Source organism: Nuphar pumila, chromosome 7, assembly GCF_984573655.1.
Source record: "Nuphar pumila chromosome 7, dmNupPumi1.hap1.1, whole genome shotgun sequence".
NCBI classification, from domain to species: Eukaryota; Viridiplantae; Streptophyta; class Magnoliopsida; order Nymphaeales; family Nymphaeaceae; genus Nuphar; species Nuphar pumila.
Window position 1 is genome coordinate 44743334 of NC_143255.1, and position 13630 is coordinate 44756963.

The window sequence follows — 13630 nt, forward strand, 5'->3', positions numbered from 1 at the left end:
TGAAAATGTATAATCCAACAATCGATTCCTAGCAAATGGACCATGCTGAATACATTTGCAAGGTTGGGTTTGCAAAAAAGTGTGGAAAATTCCTAGTTCACACTTTGGTTCACATATTTCCAGTTAACATATTACAGTGGCCACATATATATATATATATATATATATATATATATATATATATATATATTATATTACTTCTATTGTAGAAAATTTTCAATCACCATGAGAATTTAAGGAAAAGGTCATGATTCCATACAAGAATTTTTCAAAACAAGAATTTCATATCATCCACAAACTTGGGCTTCCTTCAGAATACACAGACTTGCATGTAACACATGCTCTGGTAAGTCGGCTGAATTTTGGTTATCACAAAAAGGTTGGCTGAATGTCTGCATGAGAGTAGCTAGTGTCATCAGAAACCAACTCAGCTACATGTGCATGAGCAGACAAATAGAGGATCAATACAGGTACAATATGAACACAAACAGGATAGCTTTTCCTTAGAAGATTCTGTGTCATTGCCAAAATTTGTTAGTTTGTACATGTTTTCGTTAAATGCACAAATCTCCATTTGAAGCTGAGCAACCCCAGTCAAGATGTACCCATCTTTTTTCCATGGTTCAATCAATGGGTGCCCAATCAGCTGCTTGCATCCAATCTCCAAAAATATGGAATTGGGAAAGCTGAGTATAGTGTGGGTTCTTCAAATTCGCAAAGGACCATCATTTTTTGAGTCTAACATGATCCTTGGTGGCGACTTGTTGATCCACAACTTAGAATGGGCAATATATGGACGTTTATCAGCGTGATTCTGGTTGAAAGGGATGAAGCTTGTTGAAGCTTGATGAAAGTCCATTATTTTGTGTCTCCATTTCTAGAAGCATCAGTGACTTCTGCCTTTGGTACCTATTTCTCTTTGCTGCAACCGCTGTTATAAAAACATGGGAAGCATCAGCTGGTACATGTAACACATAAGTCATCAGATAGAATTTACAGACAACATAAAATAAAAGGACATTAAAGTACTTGAACCAAGAAGCGGTACTAAGTTATGCATCAATGTGCATTTCAAATTCATAACTTCAAAAATGTAAACATGTTTTAAACAGCTGTAAGCGCGTGTCATCTGTGACAAAAATAATTGAGTCGCACTGACGAAAAAAACCTTGAAACCTCATGACCAACTGGCATCTTGGTAACTCCACTTAATTGATGTTAGATCAAAACCAGCTTAACATCATTGCACAAAATCAAGTAGTTGAGAAAATCAATTAGGTCACCATGCGAAAAATCTCGACTTCATAATGTTATAAAGCTACAAGTCGTGGATTAATACTGCATTCTTTATTTTGAAATAAAATATAAATTATGATATTTTGATTGTGACAAAATTATGAGTGGCATTAGATGAAGAAAACATCCAGAAATACCATGTTCTGTTGAACAATGAATTGCTTCAGTTGTTTGTTCAGGACAAACTATAGGATTTAGTCCTCTATTTCATATGGTTTTTTGTTTTCAAGCAAAGATTTTATACATAGAATTGAATAAGTTAATAGATGAATGAAATGTAGATTAAAAAATGATTTAAATTCTGGCCCCTCCAAATACAAAATTGAAAGTGTAAGTCGAGAAAAAAGAAAGGCACTTTCTCAAATTAGAACTTCCAAGTTTCCCACTAAGAACTCACACAAATCTAAGGATCCTACAGGCAATGTTCTTGATGAAATAAGCTAGGGAAATGAATCCTTGTATGGAGCATAATGAAGCACACACAATTGAAAATGACCTGAACCTACATCATCTTCCTATTGCCTTCTGAGACTATTTCAACAAATGAGCCAGAGGTGATGGGATTGATCAGAATTGTTCTCGCAAACTATAGTCAAGAAGATCAATGTAAATCAACTAGGATATGTGATTCCATTCTCTTTACAGGTATCAATTTTTTATCTTTAAATTAACTACAATATCACCTGTTTTAGTGTCCAAACCACATGCTCTTATGGAATTGTGCATCTCAAAGAATAACGTACCCTTTTTCCAGATCAAGCAACACCACTGCCTGGTAATTACACTAGATCCCTCCATTTACTGGCCTAACCAAAACATGCCATTTCAGATCTAGACAGACCTTCAATTTGGACGATTAACAGCATAAACAAGTCCAAAACTTATAAACTAAGAAGCTTTTAATGCAATGGCAACAAATCACTTGGTTCACTAACACTTCTTCCTTGATATCACCTGCGGCATAACCAAACCATATAATCTAGGAAGCCCAAAAAATGATATAACTAAAGCCAACATATCAGAACCTTAGTTGTCAAAAGCGCTAGTCGGAACCTAGGTGGAAGATACCTAAAAGGATTAGTTGAGGCCTAGGCGGGACCAAAAAAATAAAACATCAAGAAAAAAAATATTATAATAAATAGATAAATTTAGTAACAAACATATGATTGTAACTATGGATGAAATGTGTAATTCGGTGTAACATGTCGCAAAATTCATGAAATTGCATAATATTGAACATACACCAAAACTTGGGGCACACCATCCGATTACTCTCTCTCTATATCTATCTATCTATCTATCTATCTATCTATCTATCTATCTATCTATCTCTCTCTCACTCTCTCTCTCTCTCTCTATATATATATATATATATAGAGAGAGAGAGAGAAGATTATCCTGTCCCTGTTTCGTTAGGTCACTATTAGGACCCTCCAAAAATCATAGTTTTTAGATGTTTTATACTCCATCCGAACCGTTAGATGTGTTTATGATAGTTATTAAATGGAGAACATGTAATTGATTAAGCATCTTTATGCTCAAATGTGTATTTTAAAGAGGTAAAAAATCATCAGTTGATATCGTACTAAAATTTCATGATATTCACATTTTTTACATCAAATCAATTTGAAACAAAGTTTGTTTCTCAATAAACAAGTATTGATCAACACATCTAATGGTTCAAATTGAGAATAAAACACCTAAAACTTTGATATTTGAAGGGTCTTAACGGTGACATAAAGAAAAAGGCGATAGGATGAACCCCGTTCTCATATATATATATATATATATATATATATATATAGAGAGAGAGAGAGAGAGAGAGAGAGAGTGATAACTAAAAAACAAATTTATATATATGTGTGTGTGTTCATGTGTGTCAAAAACAAATGCATACATGTAAACAGCAAAAATAAAAATGAAGAAAAAAGATAAAAAGGGATAAAAAAGGAAGAAAGAAAAAGAAGAGAGTGGAGGGGCGAGAGGAGGAAGAAGAAGAAAAAAGAAAAAGAAAAAAAAGAAGGAAAAAGGAAGAAGAAGAAGAGGAAGATGAAGAAAATGAGAAGTCGGAGGGGTGAAAGGAGGAGGAAGAAGAAAAAAAGTAAAAAATAAGAGTAAAAAAGAAAAGCAAAAGAAGAAAATGAGATAACCAAAAAATGAAAGAAAGAAGAAAAAAAATTAAAAAAACATGATAACTATGTCCTTGTGGCCTAGGTTGTGCCTAGGCCAAAAAAAAAAGCTCTACCACCTAGACCCATAAGCCTAGGTGGTGGCCCTATGCCTAACCCGCCTAACCAAAATTGTATGTGGTCCCTGATTACAAGTCAAAAATTTGTGTGAAAATTTGACAAGCAAGATGTCACATAAGATCCCATTTTCAAGGAACTCCAAGAAATACTCAGCTTGGTTGTTGCATGACTTCAATGACTGATGAAGGCATCTAAATGAGAATATATAGAGGCACTAACCTGACAATATAAAAAATTTCAAGGGAACATGCTAGCAGTGTTAACAGTTAATATGAGAAGGTGCATTTATTCATACCAATCAAGAATTTTCATGAATATGAACCATAGAATTTGGTAATGTTGTCCTTGCAAGATTTGATTGTGAATTTATCATGTCACAAATAATTACAGAACTTGCATCAACAGTATTGAAAGCAATAGAACACAATCATACTTCGTATTAAATAAAAGCTGCAAAGGTACAAGATAAGTGGAACTCCAGATACTGCCAAAGTGGGAAGATGGTAAACATGAAAAAAACAAAAAAACAAAGCAACTGAAAAGATGAGTTTTGGCCTATCAACTGACTTACAAATTAAATCCTGAGGAAGCTCAAAGTCATAATCATTTCTCCCTCTTTTGATGCAGACTATGTAAATAACTAGAATTAACAGCACTAGAGAAATAATACACGCGAGGCCTATTGCAATTTTTGCACCATCAGATAAGCCACCTTTGTCCCAGAATAATGGACAAGCAGGTAGAGTGGGCACACCACATAGGCCTTTGTTACTAGAAAGACTGCAAAACCGATTATATGAATAAAAAATGGTCAGTCACTAGCATAAGAAAGTTCACAATATCTCACAGCATGAAAATTTCTAATCAGAGAAATAGACATTAAAACCATTTCATACTTGCACTTTGCCAAAATTCATATTCATTTTTATCTACATAATTATGGAATGCTCCAGGAAATCCCCATTCTTTTTTATCTACATAATTATGGAAAGGTATTAGTTACATAAAATCTGTAGCACATTCAGTTAGAATAATATTACATCACAACAAAAGAAGCTTCATCTCATTGATAAAAACATAATATTTTTCCATCTTATACATTCCACTCTAGTATGGAAGATGATTCCCACCAGACCATTCTTTTCTTTTGAGATTCATCATCCAGTACCTGCTTCCAGATAAAAGAAAATATAGCAGAAACATTACTTTGACATGAAGTAAATTTCAAATACAGCTTTGACCAAATTTTCATAGCTTATGCATAAACACTAACTTTCAAGATGTGCATAGTTCTTATCAATCTACAGCTATCACGAATAAATACATCTAAAGCGACCAAATTTGAACTTCTCCCTGCAATTTATATTTTTCATCACCTGGAGCTTCTATTTGTACTGATCCAGATCCATGCTGCTATGACTGTCAATAGACCCGGTCTGACTTAGAACTGACCCACAATTCTTTTTAACAGTCTGAATGAATTGGATCAGATCGACTGCAAGTCTGGGTCAGTATGAGTATGGAGTAAGGAATGACCAGATCCAGACTGATTACTATGCAAGGAATATCTAACTGTACCCACATCGGACTATTTTTTACTTGAAAAGGTGAAAGAAGGTATTTCATCCTATTTATCTAGACGTGGACGCAATACATAGGATCTGATAACATGCAAGCAAAGATTTGAATGCACATGGGTCTGATCCAGTTCCAAAATTTACAAACCCTCCCTGCTGCTAACAAGCAAAAGTGCTTCTGCAGTATGACACTGAAATAGAGATCCACAGTTGCTTCTCATTTTGGAGCATATGAAGTTAGATTGTTGTGCAAAGATTCCAAATTTATAGAAAATGATGCAGATTCACAAAAGTAGCAGCCCAACTGAACAATATGCAGAAGCTTAGGACAATGAGTACTACAGCATTGGTTTTAAAAAAGATGATTCTGGAAAATCAACTGCAACAAATATGAGGTGCCCTAACTGTCAAAATGTGAAAATTTTCAAACAGGAAAGAACATATTGGTTTTCCTTAGACAGCAAAACAAAAAGGTTTATCGGGAGAAAAAATTCATGTGGAAGAGCATACTCAATCAGTCCACCATGCACACCAATAGAGTAAAGACGTTCAGGTACTTGTCCTTCCAATTGATTACCATTTAATAACCTGGAACAGAAGAATGTATCAAGAATAATACAAGAAAATTTGAAAAAGCGCATATAATTTCATGAGAGGAAAAGAAAAGAAAAGAAAAGAAAATAATATATAAACAAAACTTGTGTCAGGCATCTAATTTGAAATGGATGGGAAATAGATTTAAGTATGAAGTGCACACTGAGCTTAACAATGTTGTTCAATATATGGTCCACTTATGTTCATGACACCATGAAAATAAAAAGAAATGAGTAAAAATGTCAACCATCTTAACCCTCCCAAAAAGTTCTATGTTCAATAACCTGAGTTATTTAGTATATAAAAATTCTGAGATTGAATAAACAGAAAAAGAAACTGCAAAAGCAAAAATGATAAAGAAGGATACATGTGTCCCAATCAGAGTTACCGGAAGCTTCTTAGATAGGTGGGAAGCCCGCTTCCCGGAAACTCGCTTCGGAAGTGCGACACTCCGCGCTTCCTAAACTTGACAAGAATCTCGATTCTCCCACGCTTCTCCTATGCTTTCCACACGCTTCAGCTATTCTTATTATATGTTCTCTCACTCTACTTTTCATGTTTTTTGTGTTTCCTCTCTACCTTCTTTCTCACTTCCATGTGCTATCTCTAAATTGACAGTTAACATTTTTAGATTTTGTTAAAAATTTAATTCTTAAACTAAAAAATCATAAAATTTAAGAATAGTCACTTTTATTTCATTTTTATTTGTATTCCATTTTGATTCCCATTCAATTCTTATATTGTTTTTTTCATTCCTCACTTCCTATACATTTTAAAATGCATCGCTTCTCACTTTCACTTCCCGTATCATTTCCCATTTCCGCTTCCTAGTCTGGCAACCTTGGTCCCAATACAACAGTGACCATTGTAGATAGGAAGTACCCCTTATTTTGCTGCAGGATACACATTATGGAAAATCCATTGGCTTCACGACAGACATTACTTTTTCTCAGGATTAATCATAGTATCTGAATGTCAACAAATGATCCATAGATATTTAATAATCATATGGTCGAACAACAATCTCTAAAGAAAGTCATGTTTACAATTTGGAATATTATTTGTTTATAAGTTGTTTTGGAAAAATTATATATCTAAAGACAATGAAGCACACTACACACAAGTACGATACTTAGAGTTCTCACACCCTTCAATCTTTTTTTTTCTTGAGAGGACAAAGATATTGAAAGAATTTTACATGGATAATATAGTCATAAATGTTTCAGCATCTTCTTGTTAACAAATGCAGTTTCATGTCAGAATGATGACATGTAGAAGGGTCATTACCATCTGAGATACGAATGCCAGTGTGTTCCATGAAGTGAGGATGCATACTGATAAGGGCATAGCTTTCAGAAGGGAGGCCTTCAGATAAACAATTGTAGCAGTAACAGTGAAGACAACAGGAATCAACAACAACAACAACAACAACGCCTTCATCCCAAAACAATTGGGGTCGGCGATATGAACCAAAAAAGAAAATCATTCTGGGTCCTCCACATGAATCCTTCTCCACCAATCATTTCTATCCAATGTCATGTCCTCGGTGAGGTTCAAAGCATTCATATCCTTTCCTATCATCTCCATCCAAGTCTTCTTAGTCCTACCTCGACCTCTTTTGACTAATATATTTTTTCATTTGTCCATCCCTCTAACTGGAGCATCATTAGGCCTTCGCCGAATATGTCCAAACCACCGTAAATGATTTTCTCTCATCTTATTTTTAACGGATGCAACGCCTACCTTCTTACGTATCTCCTCGTTTCGAATCTTATCTTTTATTGTATTTCCACACATCCATCAAAGCATACGCATCTCAGCTACACTCATTTTTTGAATATGATGTTTCTTGGCAGCCCAACATTCCGTACCATATAATAAAGTGGACCTAATTGTCGTCCTATAAAACTTTTCCTTCAACCGCAATGGCATTCTACGATCGCACAGCACTCCAGTTGCACTTTTCCATTTCATCCACCCAACCTTTATCCTATAGTTTACATCTCCATCAATTTCTCCATCATTTCGAATGATAGATCCCAAATATTTGAAACAATCATCCACCGATATTTCTTGCTCGCAAAGCTTCACTACACTCTCATCACTACTGCGTTGCTTACTAAACCGACATTCCATATATTTTGTCTTACTCTTACTCAACGTAAAACCTCTTGCTTCCAATGTCTTGTTAAAACATATGTAATAATACCATAATACCCGATAGGGGTATTATGGTCATTTCACAAAGTACCCCATAGGGGTACTTATTTTGTTTCTTTTATTTCACCATTTTTTATTTTTATTTTTATTTTTATTTTTGTATTTTTTGGATACCGAAAAGGGGCCCCACAATGGAGTCGTTGGGGCCCCCAACGGTCACATATGTGACCGTTGGGGGCTCCCAACGACTCTATTGGGAGCCCCTTTGGTCTCTTTTTCTTATAAATAGGGGGAACCCCCCATGTATGATGTATTGCCCTTGAGAGCTCCTCTTCAATAATAGTGATATTATTTTTCATGTGTGTAGCCTTTTTATAAGGCCCTTTGTATATCCCTTAGTGGATTTTCTCTCTTGTGCTTGTTGCACTTGTCCGTGTGGGACATAGTGAATGCTTTAGCATTCTTGGTTTCTTCCGCTTATTTCATTACATGGTATCAGAGCCATAAGATCTACTAAAGGTAAAATCTTGTCTCTCTCTACTTCTTTTCTTTCTCACATCTTCATTGTGTAGCAATGGAAGTCAAGATCGATCTATCATTCAAACTCAATGGAAAAAATTACATGATGTGGGCATCCACAATGGAGAATAATCTCAAAGGCAAGAAGCTTTGGGGTTATGTAATGGGAACCGTTCCGGAACCCCAACTTAAGCTCACAAAGATGGAAGGAGATCAAGAGAAAGCACTTGAAGGCGATGCTCGTCTCAAGGCCATTGAAGATTATAATCATCAAATGGAAGATTGGGAGAGCAACCATGCAAAAATCCTAGCATGGTTTATGAATAATGTCGAACTTAAGGTATGTGCAAATATTGCAAAATTCCGCCGGGCAAATGAAGCTTGGTTTTTTATGAAGGGTATGTTTACCCAAAAGGATCTTGCAAGAGCTTAATTCTTGCAAGAAAAAGTAAGAACCACAAAACAAGGAGACATGAGCATACAAGATTACTATAGTGCTCTAAATCCTTTGTGGGATGAATTGGCTTTTTAAAGCCTAAATGGGTATCTATGGAGGATGTGGTTCTAAGACAAAAACAAATGGAACAAGATAGATTGTTTCAATTTTTATTTGGGCTTCGTCCCGAATTTGAACAAGTGAGATCCTCACTTCTCCATAGATCCACGTTTCCTCCCTTAGAAGAAGCTATTGCCAAGATTACTCAAGAAGAGACTAGGCATAGCATGGGTAAAAGCATAGAGGAAGTTCTTGCCGTATCTAAACCCGACAATCATGTTAAAACATACAAACCACCTCATTTTGGTAAGCAAGGGAGTGGTGGAAGAAAAATGATTATATGTCACCATTGTTATGAGCCGGGACATATTAAACCCGTTTGCCCAAAGCTAAATGGAGCATTCAAGCCAAAGGTGGCTTCCGTTGAAGAATCCACCACCAAAGAAGATGACGGCAAGAACGGGGATCTCAAAGATACTCTTGGACAAATCTCCTTGGCTCTTCAACAAATTTTAAAGGTCACTTCTTCCACCTCCGGTGCCGCCATTGCCTCATCATCACCTCCCGGTACGTACTCTTGGATTTTAGATTCCGGAGCTTCTTTTCACATGACCCCTCATGAAAATGCATTAACCAACGTGCACACCAATTCAAAAATGTCTTGTGTCTCTACGGCCGATGGAACTTTTCTCAAAATAAATGGTGTTGGAACTCTTGATTCTAAAAATGTTCAAAATTTCCTTGTTCCAAAAGTTAGAATAGTTTCAAAATTAAATCTTAACCTCTTTTCCGTTTCTCAAATAGCCGACCATGGATGTGAAATATCTTTCTCATCCCAAGGGTGCTTTGTGCAGGATCTCCGGTCCGGGAAGCGGATTGGGCAAGGCCATAGGAAGGGAGACCTTTATTTTATGGATAATTTAATGCTTCCAAATACCTCATTTTGTACTTATGTCCAAGACAAAAATATTGAAACTTGGCATAAAAGGCTTGGACATCCAAGTTACTCTAAAATGTATCTTTTTCCTTTTGGACACAAGTTTTGTAAAGAAAAAGATATCAATTGCAAAGATTGCATTTTTGGCAAAATGAAGTCTACTCCTTTTCCTATTAGATCCTTTGTGACAACAAGACCTTTTGAATTGGTGCATTCCGATGTTTGGGGGCCATCTCCGGTTCTATCTAAAGGTGGTTATTCATATTATGTTACTTTTATTGATGATTATACTAGATATGTATGGATTTATTTTCTTAACTTTAAATCGGAAGTTTTTAACTTCTTTAAAGAATTCCATGCAAAAATTCAAAACCAATTTCAAAGTCAAATATCCATTCTTAGATCCGATTCGGGTGGAGAGTACTTATCAAATGATTTTCAAGCATATCTAAAACAACATGGCATTTGTCATCAAAAATCTTGCCCAAGAACTCCTCAACAAAACGGTCTAGCGGAAAGAAAACATAGGCATATTTTGGAAACCACTAGATCCTTACTCATTTCTAAAAATATTCCTAAAAATTTTTGGGCCGAAGCCGTGTTAACCTCCACCTATTTAATCAATAGGATGCCATCTTCAAAATTGAATAATATCTCTCCTTATGAAAAACTTTTTAATATGACACCCGACTACAATCGTCTTCGGATTTTTGGGTGTAAATGCTTTGTTCTTTTACATAAAAGAGATAAATTGTCACCTAAAGCAATAGAATGTGTATTTTTAGGATATGGTGAAAATAAAAAAGGCTATAGATGCTTTGATCATAAAAACAATAAGTTATTTGTCTCCAAATATGTAACCTTTTTAGAAGATGAAAATGGATTTGACATATTGGAAAAATCAAATGAAATTGATTATATGTTTATCAATGATCTTTTAGAAGATTCAAATGATGACTCTTTGAGTCATCCGAAAATTTTAGAAAATACTCATGATTCTCATGATGATGATGTATCACCAACTAATGGTGACAATCTCCAAGTATACACTCGGCGTGAGGAAGCCCAACCTATTAGTGCTTTAGAAAAATTCTTGCGGCTTAATGAACCCCTAGAAGAAACCTCCCTTAGGCGTTCTTCTAGAGAATCAATTCCACCTAATAGGTTTGTCTCATATGAAACTCTTTCACCTAAATATAGAGCTTGTCTAATAGCCTTGCATTCTTACTATGAACCCTCCCATTATAATCAAGCAAAAAGTATATCTCATTGGGTTGAAGCAATGAAAGTTGAACTAGATGCTTTAAATAAAGCTAAAACTTGGGAAATAGTTCACCTTCCTCCAAATAAGAAAGCTATAGGATGTCGATGGGTCTACAAAGTCAAAACAAAAAGTGATGGTTCCCTAGAGCGCTATAAAGCTAGATTAGTTGCTAAGGGATACTCACAAGAATATGGCATCGATTATGAGGAGACTTTTGCTCCCGTGGCTCGCATGACAAGCGTTAGAACTTTAATTGCGGTAGCATCATCTAAGAAATGGCCTATATTCCAATTAGATGTTAAAAATGCCTTTCTTAATGGTCAGTTGAATGAAGAAGTATATATGGACCCTCCGCCGGGAATCAGTGTTAACCAAGGTCAAACCCTTCGGTTATTAAAAGCCTTATATGGTCTTAAACAAGCCCCTAAGGCTTGGTATGATAGATTTAGTGTTATCATGTTACAATTGGGATTTCGCTCATGTTATACTGACACTGCTCTTTTTGTTAAAAATGCAGGTAATAGTATCATCATCCTTCTGCTTTATGTTGATGATATGATCATCACTGGCAATGATGAAAACGGTATTCTTAAAGTTAAAAATATGTTAAAACATAATTTTGATATGTCTGATCTGGGTTTTCTCAGGTACTTTCTTGGTATAGAAGTTGCATACTCTCCTCGAGGGTATATACTGTCACAGATGAAGCTTGCTGCAGACATATGTTCCAAATCTGGGATTTCAGATGATAAAAAGGTGGAGACTCCCAAGGTTATCAATGCTAAACTACGACTGGAGGATGGAGTTCTGCTGGACGATCCTACGCCCTACAGACAACTCATAGGCTCCCTCACCTATCTGACTATCACCAGGCCCGATATTGCTCATGCTGTGCACTCTGCAAGCCAATTTCAGCATGCTCCTACATCTGTACATATGAGTGCTGTGCTCCGGATCATTCGATATATTAAAAATACTTTGACTAAAGGGCTATTCCTATCCTCACTCTCTTCCTTAGATTTACTAGCTTATACTGATGCTGACTGGGGAGGAAACCCAAATGATCGAATCTCAACTACTGGCTTTTGTGTGTTCCTAGGAGATTCGCTAATTGCTTGGAGGTGCAAGAAACAGCAGAAAGTCTCATTGTCTTCTACTGAAGCAGAATACAGGGCTATGGCAACTACTACAATGGAACTGGTGTGGCTTCGAAGTCTTCTTCAAGATATGGGAGTCGAAATTACCGGGGCTTCGAAGCTTTGTTGCGATAACAAAAGTGCCATCTACATTGCCAGCAACCACACTTTCCATGAGAGGACGAAACATATTGAAATGGACTGTCATTATGTACGTGATGAATATCTTCGTGGGACAGTAACACTGCCATATGTCACTTCAGAATATCAACTTGCCGATTTCTTCACCAAAGCCCTGCCTGCTCCTCGCTTCTTGTTCCTCCTTGGCAAACTTTTGGTCATTCCCCCGTAAAGTTTGAGGGGGGGTGTTAAAACATATGTAATAATACCATAATACCCGATAGGGGTATTATGGTCATTTCACAAAGTACCCCATAGGGGTACTTATTTTGTTTCTTTTATTTCACCATTTTTTATTTTTCTTTTTATTTTTATTTTTGTATTTTTTGGATACCGAAAAGGGGCCCCACAATGGAGTCGTTGGGGCCCCCAACGGTCACATATGTGACCGTTGGGGGCTCCCAACGACTCTATTGGGAGCCCCTTTGGTCTCCTTTTCTTATAAATAGGGGGAACCCCCCATGTATGATGTATTGCTCTTGAGAGCTCCTCTTCAATAATAGTGATATTATTTTTCATGTGTGTAGCCTTTTTATAAGGCTCTTTGTATATCCCTTAGTGGATTTTCTCTCTTGTGCTTGTTGCACTTGTCCGTGTGGGACATAGTGAATGCTTTAGCATTCTTGGTTTCTTCCGCTTATTTCATTACATGTTTGTCTCCATAATTCTAATTTAGCATTAACCCCAGCTCTAGACTCATCAATCAAAACAATATGATCAGCAAACAACATACACCACGCCACATTTTCTTGAATTGATTTCGTAAGCTCATTCATCACTATAGCAAATAGAAAAGGGCTTAATGTAGATCCTTGATGTAACCCAACTGTTATAGGAAAATTGTTTGTCACCCCTTCACAAGTGCGGACATTGGTTACCACTCATTTGTACATATCTTTAATTATACTAATGTACTTGAGAGAAACACCTTTCTTCATCATTGTTCACCAAAGAATATCCCTAGGTACTCTATCGTATGCCTTCTCTAAATCAATAAAAACCATATGCAAATCTTTGTTCCTCTCTCTATATCTTTCAATAATTTGTCTAAGAAGATGTATAGCTTCCATAGTTGATCTTTCAGGCATAAAACCAAATTGATTCTCCGATATCATGACAACCTTCCTCAACCTATGCTCAATCACCCTCTCCCAAAGTTTCATAGTATGACTCATGAGTTTTATACCACGATAGTTTGTGCAATCTTGTATGTCACCCTTTT

The 13630-nt window shown here is 36.1% G+C and overlaps 1 protein-coding gene across 1 annotated transcript in view; it reads right to left on the minus strand.

The window, feature by feature from the left end:
- Window positions 1-203: 203 nt before the first annotated feature.
- Window positions 204-13630, minus strand: part of LOC149832114 (receptor-like protein 4) — a 38155-nt gene continuing 24728 nt past the window's right edge. Inside the window, exons 7-9 of the mRNA XM_090012357.1 lie at window positions 5633-5710; window positions 4117-4325; window positions 204-931 (exon numbers count right to left, since the gene is read on the minus strand). Of these exons, the coding sequence (XP_089868483.1) occupies window positions 804-931; window positions 4117-4325; window positions 5633-5710 (415 nt within the window). The 3' untranslated portion in view covers window positions 204-803. The remainder of the gene's footprint in view (window positions 932-4116; window positions 4326-5632; window positions 5711-13630) is intronic.